The 18,253-nt window shown below is 38.0% G+C and overlaps 1 protein-coding gene across 3 annotated transcripts in view; it reads right to left on the reverse strand.

Annotated features, from left to right (window-relative positions):
• The window catches only part of LOC131902646 (vomeronasal type-2 receptor 116-like), an 81,968-nt gene that overhangs the window by 31,371 nt on the left and 32,344 nt on the right, over positions 1-18,253 (reverse strand). For 2 of the 3 annotated variants that reach the window (XM_059253658.1, XM_059253656.1), the window contains exons 2-4: positions 12,458-12,749; positions 11,381-12,178; positions 9,705-9,932 (exon numbers count right to left, since the gene is read on the reverse strand). In XM_059253658.1, coding sequence (XP_059109641.1) covers positions 9,705-9,932; positions 11,381-12,178; positions 12,458-12,749 — 1,318 coding nt within the window. The remainder of the gene's footprint in view (positions 1-9,704; positions 9,933-11,380; positions 12,179-12,457; positions 12,750-18,253) is intronic. The other variant, XM_059253657.1, reaches the window with a different exon arrangement.

Below are 18,253 nucleotides of genomic sequence, written 5' to 3' on the forward strand. Positions count from 1 at the left end.
AACAAATGGAAACACATGAACTATGAACCAATGGCTGAGAGGCCCCCAACTGGATCAAGCCCTCTGAATGGGTGAGATAGTTGATTGGCTTGATCTGTTTGGGAGGCATCCAGGCAGTGGGACTGGGTCCTGTGCTCATTACATGAGTTGGCTGTTTGAAACCTGGGGCTTATACAGGGTCGCTTGGCTCGGCCTGGGCGGAGGGGACTGGACCTGCCTGGACTGAGTCTACAAGATTGATCTCAGTCCTTGGGGGAGGCTTTGCCCTGGAGGAGGTGGGTATGGGGGGTGGGCTGGGGGGGAAGGAGAGGTGGTCGGGAGGGGGGAGAACAAAGGAATCCCTGGCTGACATATAGAACTGAATTGTATTGTAAAATAAAACTTAAAAAAATATATAAATTATAGGTATGACTTCCTTTTCTTTCTTTCCTTTTTTTTGGTTTTGTTTCACAGAAGAATACTCTTTGTAGCCTTGGCTGTCCTGGAACTCGATTTGTAAAAGGGGCTGGCCTGGAACTCAAAGATGCACCTTCCTCTGCCTTCTGAGCGCTGGGATTAAAGGCATGTACCACCATCACACGATATAAGGCATGTCTTCCTATCTTAAAGATCTGAATATTTTTCAAAACTGTATTTTCCTACTTGAAATTAAGTAATAAAAAAAAAACACCTCTCAAGTATGCCTTCCATTTTTGAGGTTTAATAAATTTGAGATGAGCCAGTTGGCAGTGGCATGCACCTTTAATGCCAGCACTAGGGAGGCAGAGCCAGGCAGCCTACACTACAGAGCAAGATGCTGGACAGGCCTCATAACTACACAGACAAACCCTGTCTCAAAAAAACCCGATAATAGTAAATTCCAGATGTAGTCAAGTTTATACCCATGAGGAGCCTCCTTTGATTATAAAGGATAACTTTGTTGAGTATACTAAGAGGGTTTGGCAGCTATATCTCTACCTGCTTGAATTGCATCATTCATACTCTCCCTTTTTAAGAGAGTTCATGAAGGAATCTGCTGTTATCTAGAAGGGACCTTTCTAAGAAATGGGTTTCTCTCTCTGCAGCCTTCAGTTTTCTTTCTTTATCTTTATAATTCAAATTTTAAGTAAAATATGTCATGAGGAGGTTTCTATCTGATATGTGTTTAGAAATTAAATGCCTCCTGTCTCTAGATGTCCACATGTCTCCCTATATTGTGGAAAATTCCCATTGTATTTTACTGGATATACTGTAGATGTCTTGGTAAGTCCTTCTTCTCTTCTGTTCATTGTTTGTAAACTTGATCCTTTAATCCTATCCCCCCCGGTCCCATATATCTTTCACTTGTCCTTATTTTTACCTTTGTCACATTATCAGTTTTCTATTTCTTTTGCCTTTTTTTTCAAGTATGCCATATTATCTTCAACTTGAAATATTCTGTTAGTGAGAATTTTTACTAGAATTTTTTTGATTTATTTTCTTTCCTTTACATATTTTAGTTTGAATTTTTCATCATTTTATACCTTTTCAAATGTGTCAGTCACTTACTCACTCATTTCCTTATTTTATGCAAGGTTTTGTGATCTCATTGCATTCTGCTGGAGGTGATTTGTGTCCTGCTTGATATTCTGGAATACTGCTTTAATCATTCTTTGGATTCTTTTTTAGTATGTCTTTGAACATATTCACATTTAAGCCTATGAGTCTGGCATTTGGATTTGTATTGATTTGATTTCTTTATATTTTTGTTCCTCTTTTCTGCATTGAAAATTTAATATCTGTGAGTAGAGCACTGCTTGCATTGTTCCTAATCTTCTATATGCCTCCAGTGTGGGGCGTTTACCCAACCACCCCCACAGTTCCCCAGAGTTTTCTTGAGTGCGAGCAGCAGGAAATATTAGATAGAAGGATTTATTGCGGAGAATATCGCGGAGATAAACAGATAGAAAATAAAGGATAGCCTCGAGAGGGCCTGGAACCTATTCCAACGGGCCCCGACTGTCTCTGCCCCAGGGTTTTTATAGAGACGCCAAGGGGTGGAGCAAAAGACCTCCTCCCCCAGCATAGCCAAGTGCAGACCATCTCAGACACCTGCACTCAGGCCCGTGGTCTAATCATCCTCTATGCGGACCTGCTGGGGAAAGCCACGAGGAACCCGAGAACGGGCTCCCACAGGTCCCCCTTTCTTAATATATAAAAAAATAACTATTAATAGCTTACAGCAATCTCCATAGCTGTTACACCTCCCAGTATGGGAGTAGAGGATGATATAGATGGCATTTCTCTTTTGAATTAGGTCCAAGGTGACTACAGCAGTCTTAGCTGCCTCAAGCCCTTTCTAAGCCAAAAACTCTTAAGGCAACTACAAACTTAAAGAATCCCTTAGCTTCATCATTACCATTAACAGGTTAACATAAACATTGCTATACATAGCCACAATTCTCTGTCTTACAACTCAAAGCAAACTCTTAACAGAACCATTTGAATTAGCATATATGGTGCTATATATAGTTAACAATTTTCTCCGTCTTACAACTTTAACTCAATCATTTGAATTTTCTTGTTAACAGAACATAGGAAAAACTTCGATGTATTCACATCAAACTTAAATATTTCCTTAACTCCACAAAACCAGGGTGCATTAATATCAATAGGTTTCTGCAAACATAATTCAATCTCATAACTCCTCCTTTTCTTTATAATTTTTTAAACAAAATCTCAAACCTAGTTAGAGGAACCCAAACATATATAATTCCTACAAACCCATATTGAAAAGCAATCTTCTCAATCTAACCATTAACACTTTGAAAACTTAGCAAAACATCCAAAAGCAGTTTCTTAATAAAACTCTTTACACTTTAAAAGTAGTCTCTTTAATATACCCCATTTGCATTTCTTACTAACAAAACATGACATTAATCCACTCAAACAACTTTTGAAATTAGGCTAAAGAATATTAACTCTCCCCCTTTTCTTATAATTTTTTAAGCAAAATCTCAAGCCTACTTATAAAACCCAAACTTTTGTTTAAACAGTTCCATTTTTAACACAAAACCAGTTCCATAAGTAATTCCATTTTTACATAAATAGTTCCACAAAACAATTCATGAATCACCAGTTAATAAAGCATATATGCATACACAAAACTGCATCTTGATTCTAGGTAGAAATAAATTTCTTCATTTAAACAGTTCCATTTTTAACCCAATTCCAGCAAACAGTTCCTAGGTCATTACTATGAATAAACTCAAAATTGTCCCATTGCAATGAAATCTCATGTTTACTTCATTTTCTTAAGTCTTAAAATTCAAATGATAAATTCTGGTACTAGCCTTCCAAATAAGAGAAATCCATAACCAAAATCTTTTTGTAATTTTATCTCATTTTAAGTTCAAAAAGTTCAAACAAGAAATAAATTCTAGTATCAGGCTTTCACTTCCAAATATGAAGAGATGGTTTTCAACCAAAACTATTTGCCGTTAACAATTTTACTTCAAACAAGCGTCTCTGCAACTTTTGTTCTCACAGACAGACCTTTTTAGGTACAGTAGTAGTCTAAACCGCACCGTTTTTGATGTTAGCTCAGGTTTTTCTGTGTTGCGTTGATTTTCCATGAATCTCAGCTGCGGATGCCTTGTGCTAGTTCTGGCGTCCGCCGTTCTTAGCTTCTTAGTGGCTTCTGGAGCTTTTGAAAAACCACTCAGACTGCCTGCTTTGCAGTCTCCTAGGACACTAACTCTGTATCTCAGGTTTTTTCATCATATACATTAAGCATAGACTCACTTAGCATTTACACTTTTTCACAAACTCACATATAACCTTTTGCCTTGCAAAGCATTTAGACTCACATTCAACATCTACATTTTACAAACTCACATAACGTATTAACATCTACTTATTTATACTCCTTAAGGAAACTATAGAACTACTTTAGCAAATATATTTCTTATTACTTATATATTTCTTATATTCATTCCATCTTATTCTTATTTAAACTTACATTTACTGCTAACATCTTTACTTCTTACAAGCTTATCACTACATGTCTTAAGACTACCTTAGATACTTCTTGCAAGCTTATATTCTTAAAGGATCTATAGATCTATTTTACAAACTTATATAGGGCTACCATTAGCATATATTTAACTTAGCAAACACCTAACGATTTTTTAACAGATCTAACAAGAGAATTTTTATAAACTTACATATCTTATTTTCATCTTTTTCTATTTCTTACTCTTAATTATTATCACTATCTCTATTAGAAAGATTCTTAACTAGACAGGAAGTACATACATCATTGCTAACGTTTAGAGTTTATAGTCAGCTTTGTTATAAAACACTGGGATTTAGTGAGTGTTGTTATAGAATTGTGATAGTTGTTGCTAGGGGACTGTAACCTTCCCAGGATGATGCCACACTCCAAAGTTGCCAGTTCTCTCAGCCGTTCCGGACCCAGCAGAGATGCACTGTCAGCGGTAGACGGTGTTTAACTAGAGGCTGTCCCTTCACCCAAATTCATAATAGTTCCCCTAAGTGCTTCAATTCAGACAAATGTTTCTATTACAGCAGTACTCTTGGTTTGTTCTACCGAAAAACTTCCCTTCACGCTGATGGTGAAATTACCGTATTTAGCTGCTGTAAGCTCTTTGCCAAATATCGCAGTTATTAGGTGATATAAAGTATTTTTCCAAAGGAGCTAGTAAAGACAAAAGCGGCACAGCTCCGAACTCTATTTCCTCACTGTTTGCATTAACCAGTGACAAAACCTCAGAAACACTAATTGAGCCACTTTCATTCTGGTTCCATTGTAGGAACATCATTGGAGCTGACCTTTCTTAGTTCCAAGCTCCTTACGAAACGCTCCGGTAATCACCGAGCTTCATTCTCCTCTTGTGAAAAAACACAAACATGTCCTCGACCCCATATTAACACAGGATCGGGACCCTTCCACAATCCCGAGCAGGGATCTTTCCATTTCGCATTACCTTCAGCTAAAGGACCAAGAAGATTGGAGTGAACTCTAATATGGCCCACAAAGCATGGCAGCTTTCTTTTGTAGATAGCATAAGTTTCCTTCATATCTAAGACAACGTTCAGTGTATAAACTGCTCTCTTGCTTTAAGGATTTTAAAGTAGCTTGTTTGATCTTATAGGTAGCTTTCTGTCATCCAACTACCGTTAAAACTTTGCACCGCTATTAGGGTAAATAAGTCATTTTACCAATGGAGCCCCAAACCGTGAAGCGCCTAGTTCCGTATCCTTTCAATGTTTCATTGGAACTGACACTTAAACTCTTAGATGATTTTCCTCCTTTTTTTTTTTTTTAAGCTGTATTTTAAATTTACCATGAACGTATTTTCGAGCTGACAAACGTGTTTCAGGGCAATGTCGCCATCTTTAGTGGAAAAACTACCTTTCCCAGAATGCATTTCCCTTATATCAATCCATAATAGTATCAGTCCCTTATATCAGTCCTTTATATCATTTTTCCATCAGTCATTTCCCATAGTTCTTTTCGGGTCTGAGAGTCAACTTCTAAGTTCTTTTTTACCAGACTTGCTTACAAATTCTTGCCTGGGAGGTTTGAACAAAGTTTTTTGCTTTTGCAACGGGAGATTTGAACAAGCATTTTACATTTTCAATTATGGCACATTGGGAGATTTCTATTCTCTCCTCAGCTGACTTCAACAGGTGTCTCTCCTTCATTTGACACTGGCCCCCAAATCAGAACTGCACCTGCCTCATTAGCATTGAGGCTGGCATTTCTGATAGCAACTTTCCTCGGGGCTTGTGTTTGTCTTAGCCAGTCAGTGAAAAACATTCACAACAACTTTCCCATAGCTCTTTCAGAGAGATTTTCTCCCACTGATCTATATCATTTTGCTTGTTCCTTCCTTCCCCAGATGCAGAGCTTCAAGTATCTGCAGCTCTGTTCCTCTGCTAGCTGCCTTTGGAGGTAGGGGCTTTTTTCTCCCCCCAAATCTGCCTCAATTTCTAGCAGCTTTTTCAGGTCATATAGTTTTCTGGGGAGGATTATGTCCCTTCTCTGTTTCTTCAGAGTCTTTCTCCCAGACAGTTCCCAGTTTGGTCTCAGTTTATCCCCTCTACCCCAGAAACAGTTTCCGACACTACAGTGGCGGCTTTCCCTGCTACTGAAGGTAGGGCTTTTTGTCTGTTTTCGGGGTCTGTGTGGTTTGCGTACAGACTGAAAATCTAACAAAGAGGTTTTTGCCATTTCTAAACTCCCATTAGGACAGGTGTTTTGCTTCATCAGGCCTTCACCTGGCCCAGTCCCCCAGTGGGTTGTGTTTGCTTGTCTGGGTGCTCAAGGACAGAGCTTATGCCAGAGGCAATCACCCCTCAGGGCTACACTCCCCCTCATCTCACGGGAGTCAGTTGAAACAAAGCTTTTCTCAAAGAGGTGCTTTCTCTGACAGAAAAGAAAGCTTTACTCCTGGATAGTTCTGTTCTGCCCTGGCTGGGCTCTTTCCCCAGACAGCATTCTGACTCAGCAGCACAACTGCTTCAAACACAGTTCAGCTTTACTGTTTTCCCAGAAAGGTCCTTACTTTGATAGAAAAGCTTTTTTCTCAGATTTCTTTTTTTCAGCTGTGGACCTATCAACCCGGGACTTGTAGGAAAGTGGACAACTGTGCCGTTCCCACTGGCTTTAGTTTTATTCATTGGCAATCTTCCCCTGGGTCCTGCACCTTCCTGCCTCAGCTCTGTGCTCCAGGAAGTTTACCACTGCAGGAACCCTAGTATCCCCGAAATGCACCCCAACTCAGAGACGCTGGCCAGTCGCCTCCGGGTTTTTGCTCAGAAGCGAGGATACAATGCTTCAGGGGATCTTTGCGTTAGGACGATTAGGAGCACCTTTTCAAAGATGCTCACTCAGAAACAAAACCCTTGATGCCTCAGCTCGGCTGTAACTGAAAAGCTTGGCTTTTTTTTTCTCAGGTAAAGTTTCCTGCCCTTTTGGGCTCTCTGTAGCTCTTTACCCACACTCTCCCAAGCGTTTCCCTCGGGGTACTCTGACCCACTGTCTTTTACTGGCTTGAAGAGACAGAGCTTAGAAGAGGTTTTTAGAACTTGTCCCTGCCTCCTGCATTGCAGGGAGGATTTTTAAAGCTTGAAAGAACTTAGAGGTTTTGCTGTCTTAAGTTTGTTTTCCCTTTGAGCTAATCACAGGTGGTCCCCATATTAATATCTTCAGGTGATTCTAATTTTTGCCCTTTTGAGAAAGTTAAAGTCTTTAGTTTTTAAGTTTAAGAGCTTTTGAGAAAGATTAAGGCTTTTTTAAAGAGATTTTTTTTCCCCCAAGTTTTCCAAGAAAAGCTTTATAGTTTAAGAGAAAGATTTTTTCCCCCCAGGAGAAAGACCAACTTTTCCCAAAACTTCCCAACTTTAAGCTTTTTGGCTTTTTACATCCCCATTTTTGCCTCAGGGAGAAATCACTTTCTCCTGCCGCTTGGACTTAGCATTTCAGCTGTCCCCAGGTCAAAAGCTTCCATTGGAAACTTTTTCTTCCCCATAAGCTCAAAGAGCTTTTTTACTACCCGTAAAGCCCAAAGAAAGATTTTTTCCCCCAGTTTGCGTTCATAGCCCCCAAAGTTAGAAAATTGAAGAGTTTTTCTGTCTAGTTGCCTTACTTATTTTTTTCTACAATATCTTACATTTCTAAGTTTTTCTTACACTATATTACTACCCTATACCTTATACTTATTTTTCACAGATAGAAATTGAGAAAGGGATAGAAGATAGAAAATTTTGACAGAAGAGAATTTCGCTGCAGCATCGGACATCCTTCCAGTCCGCTTTCCTTTTCTCTCGAGGATAAAACCCCTGCCTCTCAAAAATATATATAAAAAATATATATTTTCCATAACACCGGCATGCCTCATCCACTGGCAGGGCTGAACTCAGCACTTTCGCCAAAAACTCTGTAATAAAACTATTATTTTCCTTTATCTTTAGTCCCTATTACTTTGTCTTTAGTCCCCCCTTTTTTTTAGTCCCCCCTTTTTTTCTTTAGTCCCTTTTTTCTTTTTTCTTTAGTCCCTGTTCAGGCGCCATTCTGTGGGGCGTTTACCCAACCACCCCCACAGTTCCCCAGAGTTTTCTTGAGTGCGAGCAGCAGGAAATATTAGATAGAAGGATTTATTGCGGAGAATATCGCGGAGATAAACAGATAGAATATAAAGGATAGCCTCGAGAGGGCCTGGAACCTATTCCAACGGGCCCCGACTGTCTCTGCCCCAGGGTTTTTATAGAGACGCCAAGGGGTGGAGCAAAAGACCTCCTCCCCCAGCATAGCCAAGTGCAGACCATCTCAGACACCTGCACTCAGGCCCGTGGTCTAATCATCCTCTATGCGGACCTGCTGGGGAAAGCCACGAGGAACCCGAGAACGGGCTCCCACACTCCAGTGGATGTTTTTTTGTAATGCTCAAGTGAGCTTGGTTAGAGCACACTTGACATTTCATTGCTGCTCTCTGAATAGATAGAAAGTTCAGTTTCTGTACCTTCAGCTCATATGTCCTCTTCCCTGATAGTATCTTTCCTTGTTAATCTGAAAAAAGAATATTTTGTAGATTTTATACTATCTGGTCTCTATGAGATACAACTTTATATCAAACTTGAGGATTTCTTTAAAGTTTACTCCTTTAAATTTCAAGCTACTTTATAGTCAGGAATTTGGAATTGAATACCATGAAACTACCCACATCAGAATTCATACCTATAACATACCTTAGACTTATAGTAGAATAAATCATTTATAAATTTTAAGAAGTCATTTATTTTTCTTCTACTACCTTCTCCCCACACACATAAGAAAATTAGATACACTCTTGTTTAGATGAACTGTGAAAGAATTAGTGGGATCAAGAAATATTCTAATGAGAAATTTCTTTTACACAGGACATGCTTCATGGCTGGAGAATTGGCTCAGTTATCTATAACAATTCCTGATCAGATAAAAGGCCCAAGTTTGATTTTTAGTACCCACTGTGTGGCCCTGAACTATTTCCAATTCCCAGGGATCCAAATCATTGTTTTGACATTTATATGCACCAGGCATACCAGTGTTGCAGAGGCATACATGCAGACAAGACATCCATAGACATTTAATAGGAAAAAGAAGGAAAAAAGAAAGAACAAAGTTATCATTTATAGGGTATTTAAATGGGTTATGAAAATATTATCTTAATGTGTGGTTAGAGATGTTGACCATTTAGGAACCTGTTGGTAAAAAGTCTCAAGGCAAATTATATAATAATAATTAATGGTTTGCAAATGTTTACTTTAATCCTCCTTACATTTAGCTTCAGTATTTCAGCATCTATGTCAAATTTTCAGCAGAAAAAAAGGAGAAGCATTGTGTAATAATCAGAATGGCATCAAGAGTATATTGCTCACTTTCCTGGAAATAATATAGTACAGTGGTAACGATCAATTTTCTTTTTATATTAAATACCAGAAACATTTTCTGCAAGGAGAAAAATTCACTGTATGGGTAGCATGCATGTCTGAGACCTTCAAAGAATTAATAAAATGTCACATCAAAGCTGAAAAGAAAAAAAACATAAAGAGGGAGGCTAGAAAGACCATCCTATTGTGGCAGTCTGTTTCCTTTCACTAGTTACAAGGCAGGAGATATGGGCCCACATGACTGTGTTACCACTGTGTATCAGAAATGATTACAGTTAGGTCAGACCCACCTGTCTACTTCCTGTGGCCCACTCTATCACGTCTTCATATAAATGGAGCTGTTGACCATGTGGAAAATATGGACTAAATTCTCCTATTTTCACCTTAAGTCCCAATCCGTTTGGGAAATTCCAAACCAGGAAAATGTCATACTCTGCCTGTTGATTTTCTCTCTGGTTCATATTCACTTTTTGTCCAACAGGGTTAGTGAAGTGAGTCTTCCTCAGAAAGGAGTGCAGCTGAAAGAGAGGCAGCATTCTACAGTGAATGTGCCTGTTCTTGAAGTTAGAAAATATACTGATTTCTTTTTAAAAACAATGTTATTGAAGGTGCCCAGAGGATAAATGTAATAAAAGTAAGTGGATAAATAAAAGTATCATAACCTTCCTAGAATTTAAATTCTTTCAGAGGAAACTACCAAAAAGAAACACAGACATACATATAGATATCAAACATTGATATGAAAAATGCACACACAAAGAGTGAGAGAGAGACACATGGACAAAGAGAGAGACTCACATCCATAGAGACATGCGTACATCACACAGCTACATACAATATACACATACTTATATATGCATGTCAGACACACACATGAAAATACAGTCATAATCAGGCACATGAATCCAAATAGACACACAGAAACAGAAACCTGCCAATCACACAGGCTCACACACAAATGCACACTTTTATAGAAAAATACACACAAGGAGACAACACAGATTGAAACACCCATAGAGAGAGACATTCTCATAGACAAATTTATCCTCACATCCAGAGACAAATTGACAGACAAAGAGACAGAGAGACACAAAGAAACACAGATACACATTTGTGCAAGCAATATGCAAAATAGACAAATAGTCACATGCAAGCACATATAATGTAAAACACACACACACAGGAAGTTATGCATAGAAACAAACTCCCATACAGAAAGACACTGACATGAGACAAAATTATGCTCAGTTCCACAGACAGATAGATATGCAGATATATGTGCAAGAAACACATATATACACAGCAACACAGATATACACATAGATACAGAAAGACACTGACATGAGACAAAATTATGCTCAGTTCCACAGACAGATAGATATGCAGATATATGTGCAAGAAACACATATGTACACAGCAACACAGATATACACATAGATACAGAAACATACTCCCATCCACAATGAGAACAATCCATTCACACACATGTATACAAATGTATGTTCTGAAATGAATTATAGCACTGTTTCCTGTGAAATTACTCTCAAAGTGCCAAAGACGTTCCCCAGAGCCTACAGTGGGGCAGAATCTATTGAGAACACTTGTAAAAACCATCTGATACACTGATTACCACATATTTCACAATTGATGAAGTAGGACTCTTCTTCTCATGGAGAGGATTAATGAGGAAGGACTGTTATGTTTCCAGTGATAGAGCAGGGGCGATGATATTCAGATACTCTGTAAGATAATCACTGATATTCCTTGAAAAACTGTTTTGTACTCCACTGTTTTGCATTAAGATTTATACCAACTTATAGATTACATCCTTACCAGGAAAATATTTCAGAAGTATTTCTATTTTATTAAATATTTATAATATTTATAAAGTAAATCAGGGCATCTGACAGACTGTAAGGCGATGGTATTGATAACACAACATTTCATCCAATAGAAGACACACTACCTTCAAGCAGTTAGCATAGTGTCCTTTCCCATAATCCACTTGTTGAAGAAGCATCTCATGAACAGCGTGGGCCACAGTATATATGGCATTATATATGTCATAACTGTCATCACTAAAAGCCATGTCAAAAGTCTGTCCCATTAGCCATTGCAATGAGGCATTGGATGAACAATTCTTCAGTGTCTTACACTTAGAAGCTGAGACCTCACAGTTAAAGTTCATCCATCCCAGCCTTGTGAGGTATTCATCTGAGCATTTCAGAGGGTTCAGTGTCTGGACAAAAGTTTTAAAACCAGAAATCTCAGAATGGTGGTGTGCAAAAGCTAGTGTTCCATGGGATGAGTCAAGGATGAAGTCTTTCTTGCTTGTAGTGACATCCCACTGTGAGGTGGTCACCCATATTCTCTGTATACCTAGAGATTCCCACATTCTAAAGCACACAGCTAGAGTACTGTCTGTGTCACCATAAATGATAACAACATTTGTGGATGATGTCATGACTTGGTTATAATATACTTCAGCTCTTGACATGTATAAATCCATCTTGACTGGGATCATGCTCACAAAGGCAAAGCAGACTATATTTTTTTCCATCTCTCTTCTCAAATGTGATAGAAATTGGGTACCCTGATCATTGTCTAAGATGGCCAGTCCTATCCAGTTCCAATTGAAGTGAAGCATCAAAGAAACTATGGCGAGGGGTAGAGCTGTGTCCTTGGGGGCCATCTGATACAGATAGGGAAATTTTTCATGATCACTCAGGATGGTATGGAAAGGTCCATAGGTAAGCTGGAGGACCTGGGACACAGTGGGAAGCATGAGGTAGCATGTACTCCTAAGAACTTGTAAACAAACTATCCACAAAGAGTTCCATAAAATCCTCTTACCTATTACCTCTTTCCTCATCTCAATTTCAAAAAAGGAAATGAAGCCCCATCAAGTCTCTGAAAAGCACCCTTGAACCACATTGTCTGACATAAGTGTGAGGCTAGTATCCTCCTCACACTCTTCTTAGCATCTGGGAGTGGTACCAACAGAGTCACGATTTCTGACAAACCCACACCAAAAATGTCTCACCTGTTGAGATCTGTAAGGGTCCAGGCTTGTCCCAACCATCGCAGATGTTTCCCAGATTGGTCCTGTCAGCATCACTATACACGTAGTCTCTTCATTACAATTATAATTAGGGGGAAGATCTTCCTTTTCTTCAAATAAAGGCATGAGACTGTATAATTCTGACACAGTCTTACAACCACTTTCAGAGAATTCAAATATGAATGACATATTTGGCAAAAGATCAGGGTTCCTATTGACTTCATCCAGGGAAAAAGCCAAGGCCAATGGAAAGTGTTTGTTTTCAGTTGGTGTTCTGTAAAAGGGTATGGTGTTTATTACAGACAGAGATTTACAGATTATCCTTTTAGTCAATAGAAGGACCAACCTGAACTGGATGGTATTCCCAACCACCCCTTAATAATACTGAAACAACTGTCCTGTGCTTTGAGGATTGCTGTGGGATGTTCTGTATGGCAAATGTGTTGCTCTGATTGGTCAATAAATTAAACACTGATTGGCCAGTGGCTAGGCAGGAAGTATAGGTGGGACTAACAGAGAGGAGAAAAGAAAGAACAGGAAGGCAGAAGGAGACACTGCCAGCCACCACAATGACAAAGAACATGTGAAGATGTCGGTAAGCCATGAGCCATGTGGCAAGGTATAGATTTATAGAAATGGATTAATTTAAGCTGTAAGTAAGAAAAGTTAGCAAAAAGCCTGCCACGGCCATACAGTTTGTAAGCAATATAAGTCTCTGTGTTTACTTGGTTGGGTCTGACAGCTATGGGACTGCGGGTGACAAAGATTTGTCCTGACTGTAAGCCAGTCAGGAAAACTCTAGCTACAGAGGATGGAATGACATAAGAAGCTGGAAGCTTACAAAAGCTTTTAAATTCATGAAGGTGTATCTCCCATAAATAGCATGAGCCATTGGCATCTTCCACAAGATTAGTGTCCATTTCTGCTTTGGGAGTGCTTACATAGCAGATAAAGACAAAGACACAGACTTAATCAAACAGCAATACTGATCGTGTCTTCATTTTGGAATTATCAAGCAATATGAAAAACACATGTAAAGTGTGAATCCATGAGACTATGATATTTTCTTATGATAGTCACTAAATTGGCTAAGGCAGTCAAATAATGTCTTATGAACACATAATAGTTTGCACAGCATGTGGCTCTTGTGCTTATAATTTTAATAATCAGTGGGCAATCTAGTTAACATATACCCTCATATCCACTTTGTCTTGTTCTTTTGTTTTTCTGGTTTATTTAGTGCAGATGTAAAATCTTTCCTTTAGAGATTTATTTTTAATTTAATCTAACTACCAGAGATGTATTTGGTAAAGATATATGTCACTATTCACCTGTATGTATGGACAGGACTAATGCTTACATAGGCCATAGTGAAGAATGCATTATATGCTTTTGAATGATACTTTGTTCTAGAGCAGACTGGCCTCAAAAGTACAGGGATAAACCTTTCTCTAGGTCCTGAGTGCAGAGATTAAGGACATTTACTACCTCCCCAGTATTGTTCACCTATTTTATGTTTACCTAGGCAAGCCATATATTCACACTTGTTATATTTGATCAACATAGTGTTTTTTTCTAGAAAACATCTCATGACTGACTTTCCACTTACACTAACACAGAATCAGCATCCTACTGAAATTTGTATATGCCAGTATTAAATCTTTGTAAAATAGAAGACTATAAAGTGTAAAATGTATGAAAAATGTTTATGAGGGTATTTTTGTAATACAAAATGAGTTATAAGTCAGTTGTGAGTGAACAATACCAATTTGTGTTTCTGTTATGTGGGAAGAATAATAACTTATGTTTCTTTATAGTCATTTCATATCAACTGACCAATAAATATCAAACATACTCCTTCATTCTGAATGATTCACTCAGAGTTAAATACAATCTCATTTCCACTTCAAAGCTGTACCACTGTGTTTTTATGTATAAAAATAGAAATTTACCTGTACATTTTAAAAATAAAAATAATTTTAGTATATTCTTTATTGTAACACAGAAAAATTGAAAATTTCAGTATCATACAACAGGAATTTGAGACTAGAACTTGTGAAGCTCAAACACTAACTCCTGCACACTAAACATTCAGAAACACCAAGTACCTGAGCCGTCAGAGTGGCCCAGTGAACTGAAGTGCTGTGTTTGATAACAGCCATCAACAATCTACAAAATGAAATGTGTATTACGCCAAGTTTGGCAAAATACACAGATATATTTAGCAAAATTACCAAAAGCAAACATAGGAGGTAATTGGAATGTAAGTGTCAGAGAATAAAAAACTTAGATACAATGAGAGAAGACACATGCTTCTTAAATAATGGCAAAGATGTGCAAGTAGGTACCTTCTCTAACCCTGTTCTTGAGTGTTGCCAAGTATCCCATGCCACAGCTGTCACTCAGGCAAGTGACAAGAGAAGTGACAGACTCACTTTTCAAAGAATGCAAACATATCATATACAGTTCACACATTCCTCCTTTACTAAAGAGAGAATGAAGAACTGGACTTTGAAATTAAAGGCCAGGGGTTGTTCATGTATGTAAGTGAAGCATGGAGGAATAGGAAAACATGATGTTCACAATGAACATGTCTCCTACTTCTGTTCTCAATGAGGCTTCAGAAGACATAGTGTAACCACATTCAGAGCATCAGAAATAGGAACTGTATATCTGGGTGAAAATTCTCTGCAGCTAAATGTGCCACAAATATTAGTTGTCCTAGCACATGTATTAGGCCCTACACACTGATGGAAGGACCATCAGCTGACTCTACTCTATGGCTGTTTACTTGTATCCACTTAGGATGATACTAATTGATATAAAATGGTGATCCATTTGATTAGTCATCACTTGCTCCTGTGCTATGGAAACTTTGAAGAGGAGGGCTATATGTGATAGAACAAGGCAGAGCATTTGTTCTTAACTCAGCTTCCAGCCATGTAAGTTGGAGCTGTAACTGGGAGAAAAACAAGAAACACTCTGGACAAAATAAAATTAGAAAAATAGCATTGAGTCTCTAAAAGAATTTTGGGTTGTTTATTGATGGGCAAGTTTGGAAAAATAGGGGAGAAGATTCAAAGCTTTGCTCTGATCCACTTCTTTTAGCCCTCATAAAATATTCATGGTAACATTTCAGAGTACATACAAAAGAATATTCAAAACATTGTTGAAATACTCTTTTTCCACTGGCCAAGGCACTGCTGCCAGGGAGAAGACACAACCTGCACCACGTCTCCATCTTTCTCTTCTTTCTGCTTTCTTCTCCAGGAGCATCTGTGATGAATGAAACTGGACACAAGAAGTGGAATGCTCATGAGCAAGAAGAGGAAAGTCAAAATGAACATATATGTCCAGCTGTATGCCTGAGCAGTATCAATTCTGACATGCCATGCAGATAAGCACATCAAATGGGCAGTCATGTATGCCCATCTGCTTTTCTTTCTGCGGACGAAGAGGAGACACCTGTGCATTTATGATGCTTTTTGTTTTTGCTGGTGTTTCCTCACTGCTTGAGCAATCTCTGACACTCTCTTCTCTTCATCTGATATCGTCAGTCCACGTGATTAAATTTGGTTGATAAATATATATGAGGAGAGTTCACGCAGTGTCATGACATCACTCATCTTTGTGATAATTAATGCCCCTGGCAGGATGCCATCTTGGGAAAATTTGGACCATGACTGCCTCAACAACCCATTAATGTTAATGCCTTAAATGGGTTGTCATGGAATTTAATAGATGATCCACAGTGAGACATGCATTATTAGTTCAGGAGGACTACTCAAAAAGTCAGAATCCGTGGTTACACATTGGGCATTGTATCACAAAGTTCTTGTCAGGGTAAAGCAACTTCTTATTTGTAGCAATTGAGTTCCACAGAACATGTACAGTGGGGCCTATGCTACAAAAATGACAGGTACAGAATATTTACTAAATCCTGTCTTTCTACTCTCTTGAGAACCAGTAATCAGGCCACATTCAGAAATTTCCTAAATTCTGCTGTTCCAAAACTATCCAGCTCATCAAAGAATCACAGTTCATTTTTACATTAAATGTTGATTTTTTAAATATTCAACAAGATCCAGAGAAAACACCAGACCACTCTTCCTCATTTCATATATTATGTAAGACATAGCATTTCTCCTCCTCTCAATCAAACATTATTAATGAAAAGACAAGCTGAATATTTGATTTCTAAAACATGATATTCCTCCAAGATCCTCAGTTCTCACAAATCAATACATTTCAAAAAATCAGTTTCATCTTCTTTATCTTTGATTTCCTAATTTGTTTTTGCTCATTTTACAATCCAGTAGTGGCTGCAAAGAAGACTATTTTCAGTATCTGATGAGCAAATAGAAACTGGGATGTGACCTCCTTACACCATTTTCCTAGTCATCTACTAAGTCTGCATTCTAGAACATGTACTGCCCATGTGAGAGTATTCTGATGAGCATGGAATGATGAGCCTCTTTCAGTGGACATGGACTGCAGGAAAAGTAGGAAAATATGGGTCAAGTCTTTGCTGTGTGTGGTGATAGGTCTTATTTAGTACTTGAGATGAGGCAAATGGGACTACTGTCCTCTTCTAGATCTTATTGTACATTCAAATAGAAATATTTAAAATGTACATGACCTCTGGTCCTGGGATGAGCTATCGTCCTAAGATGTGGATATGGAGGAATGTGAAGGGAAGATTCTTCCATATGAAGAGAGAGCAAATTCACCTTTCTTAAAGGGTGCAAATTAAAATTCCAGTGGTCCAGATTCAGGATTGTATCCAATTTTGTTTTTGGTGTAATAATGATTTTTAATTAATATACATCATAAATGCTTTTATTGTGGCCATTAACACATGTGTAGCATGTCATTTGTTGGTATTTGCCCCTCCGTAACCCACATCTATTGCTCATGTAAATACTGATTTCATTTCTTAGTTAGAACACTTTTTTTCACTTTATGATTATGAGTGCTTGTTTAATTTGTGAGACGTGTGATATTTTCTTCATACTTACTTCATGTAGTATACCAGTACCAATTTCTTCAGGCCTTTTGTTCTCAAATAATACCTCTCCTACTTTCTTTATGCAGTCATGTGTGTATATATGCACACCCAAATAGAGATGCACACTGACACATCTATAATCTGTGAAAAATCTGAATCTCCAGAGTCTGTCTCTTTAGTTAACACAACATCCTTCTCCATCCTCAATTCCTGCTAATGACATAATCTACTTATTTCAAATTGGGGACAACTCCACTATGTATATATAAATCTTTTGAGGCTTTCTTCTGAATTTGTGTATGCCTAAGAGCATTCTGTACCCAGTAATCATATTTGTTAATTTTCATCACTGGTTTAATTATTTATGAATTTCATATAAGCTATTTATTTAAAGTTCTCTAAAATCAATGTATGTGGTATAGTTTAAAATCACTTGGCCAAATGGTAGTAGCACACTCCTTTAAACCCAGCACTCTGGAGGCAGAGGCACTGTGGATCTCTGTGAGATCAAGGCCAGCCTGTTCTATAGCATGAGTTTCAGGACAGATAGGACTGTTACACAAAGAAACCCTCTCTCAAAAAGGCAAAAAAAGAAATCACTGTGTATATATTTAATTGTGCTAATTAATGAAATGAAACATTTCAAATTCTATGAATGAACTGGAAATAGCAATAATGAATCCTTGTTTATATGAAATAAAAACAAAATTTTATAGGAGGTATTTTCTTTATTTCCTCTTCTGTTAAGGGGCATAAAAGGTTTATTCCAT

This window comes from Peromyscus eremicus, chromosome 1, assembly GCF_949786415.1.
Source record: "Peromyscus eremicus chromosome 1, PerEre_H2_v1, whole genome shotgun sequence".
Classification (NCBI taxonomy): Eukaryota; Metazoa; Chordata; class Mammalia; order Rodentia; family Cricetidae; genus Peromyscus; species Peromyscus eremicus.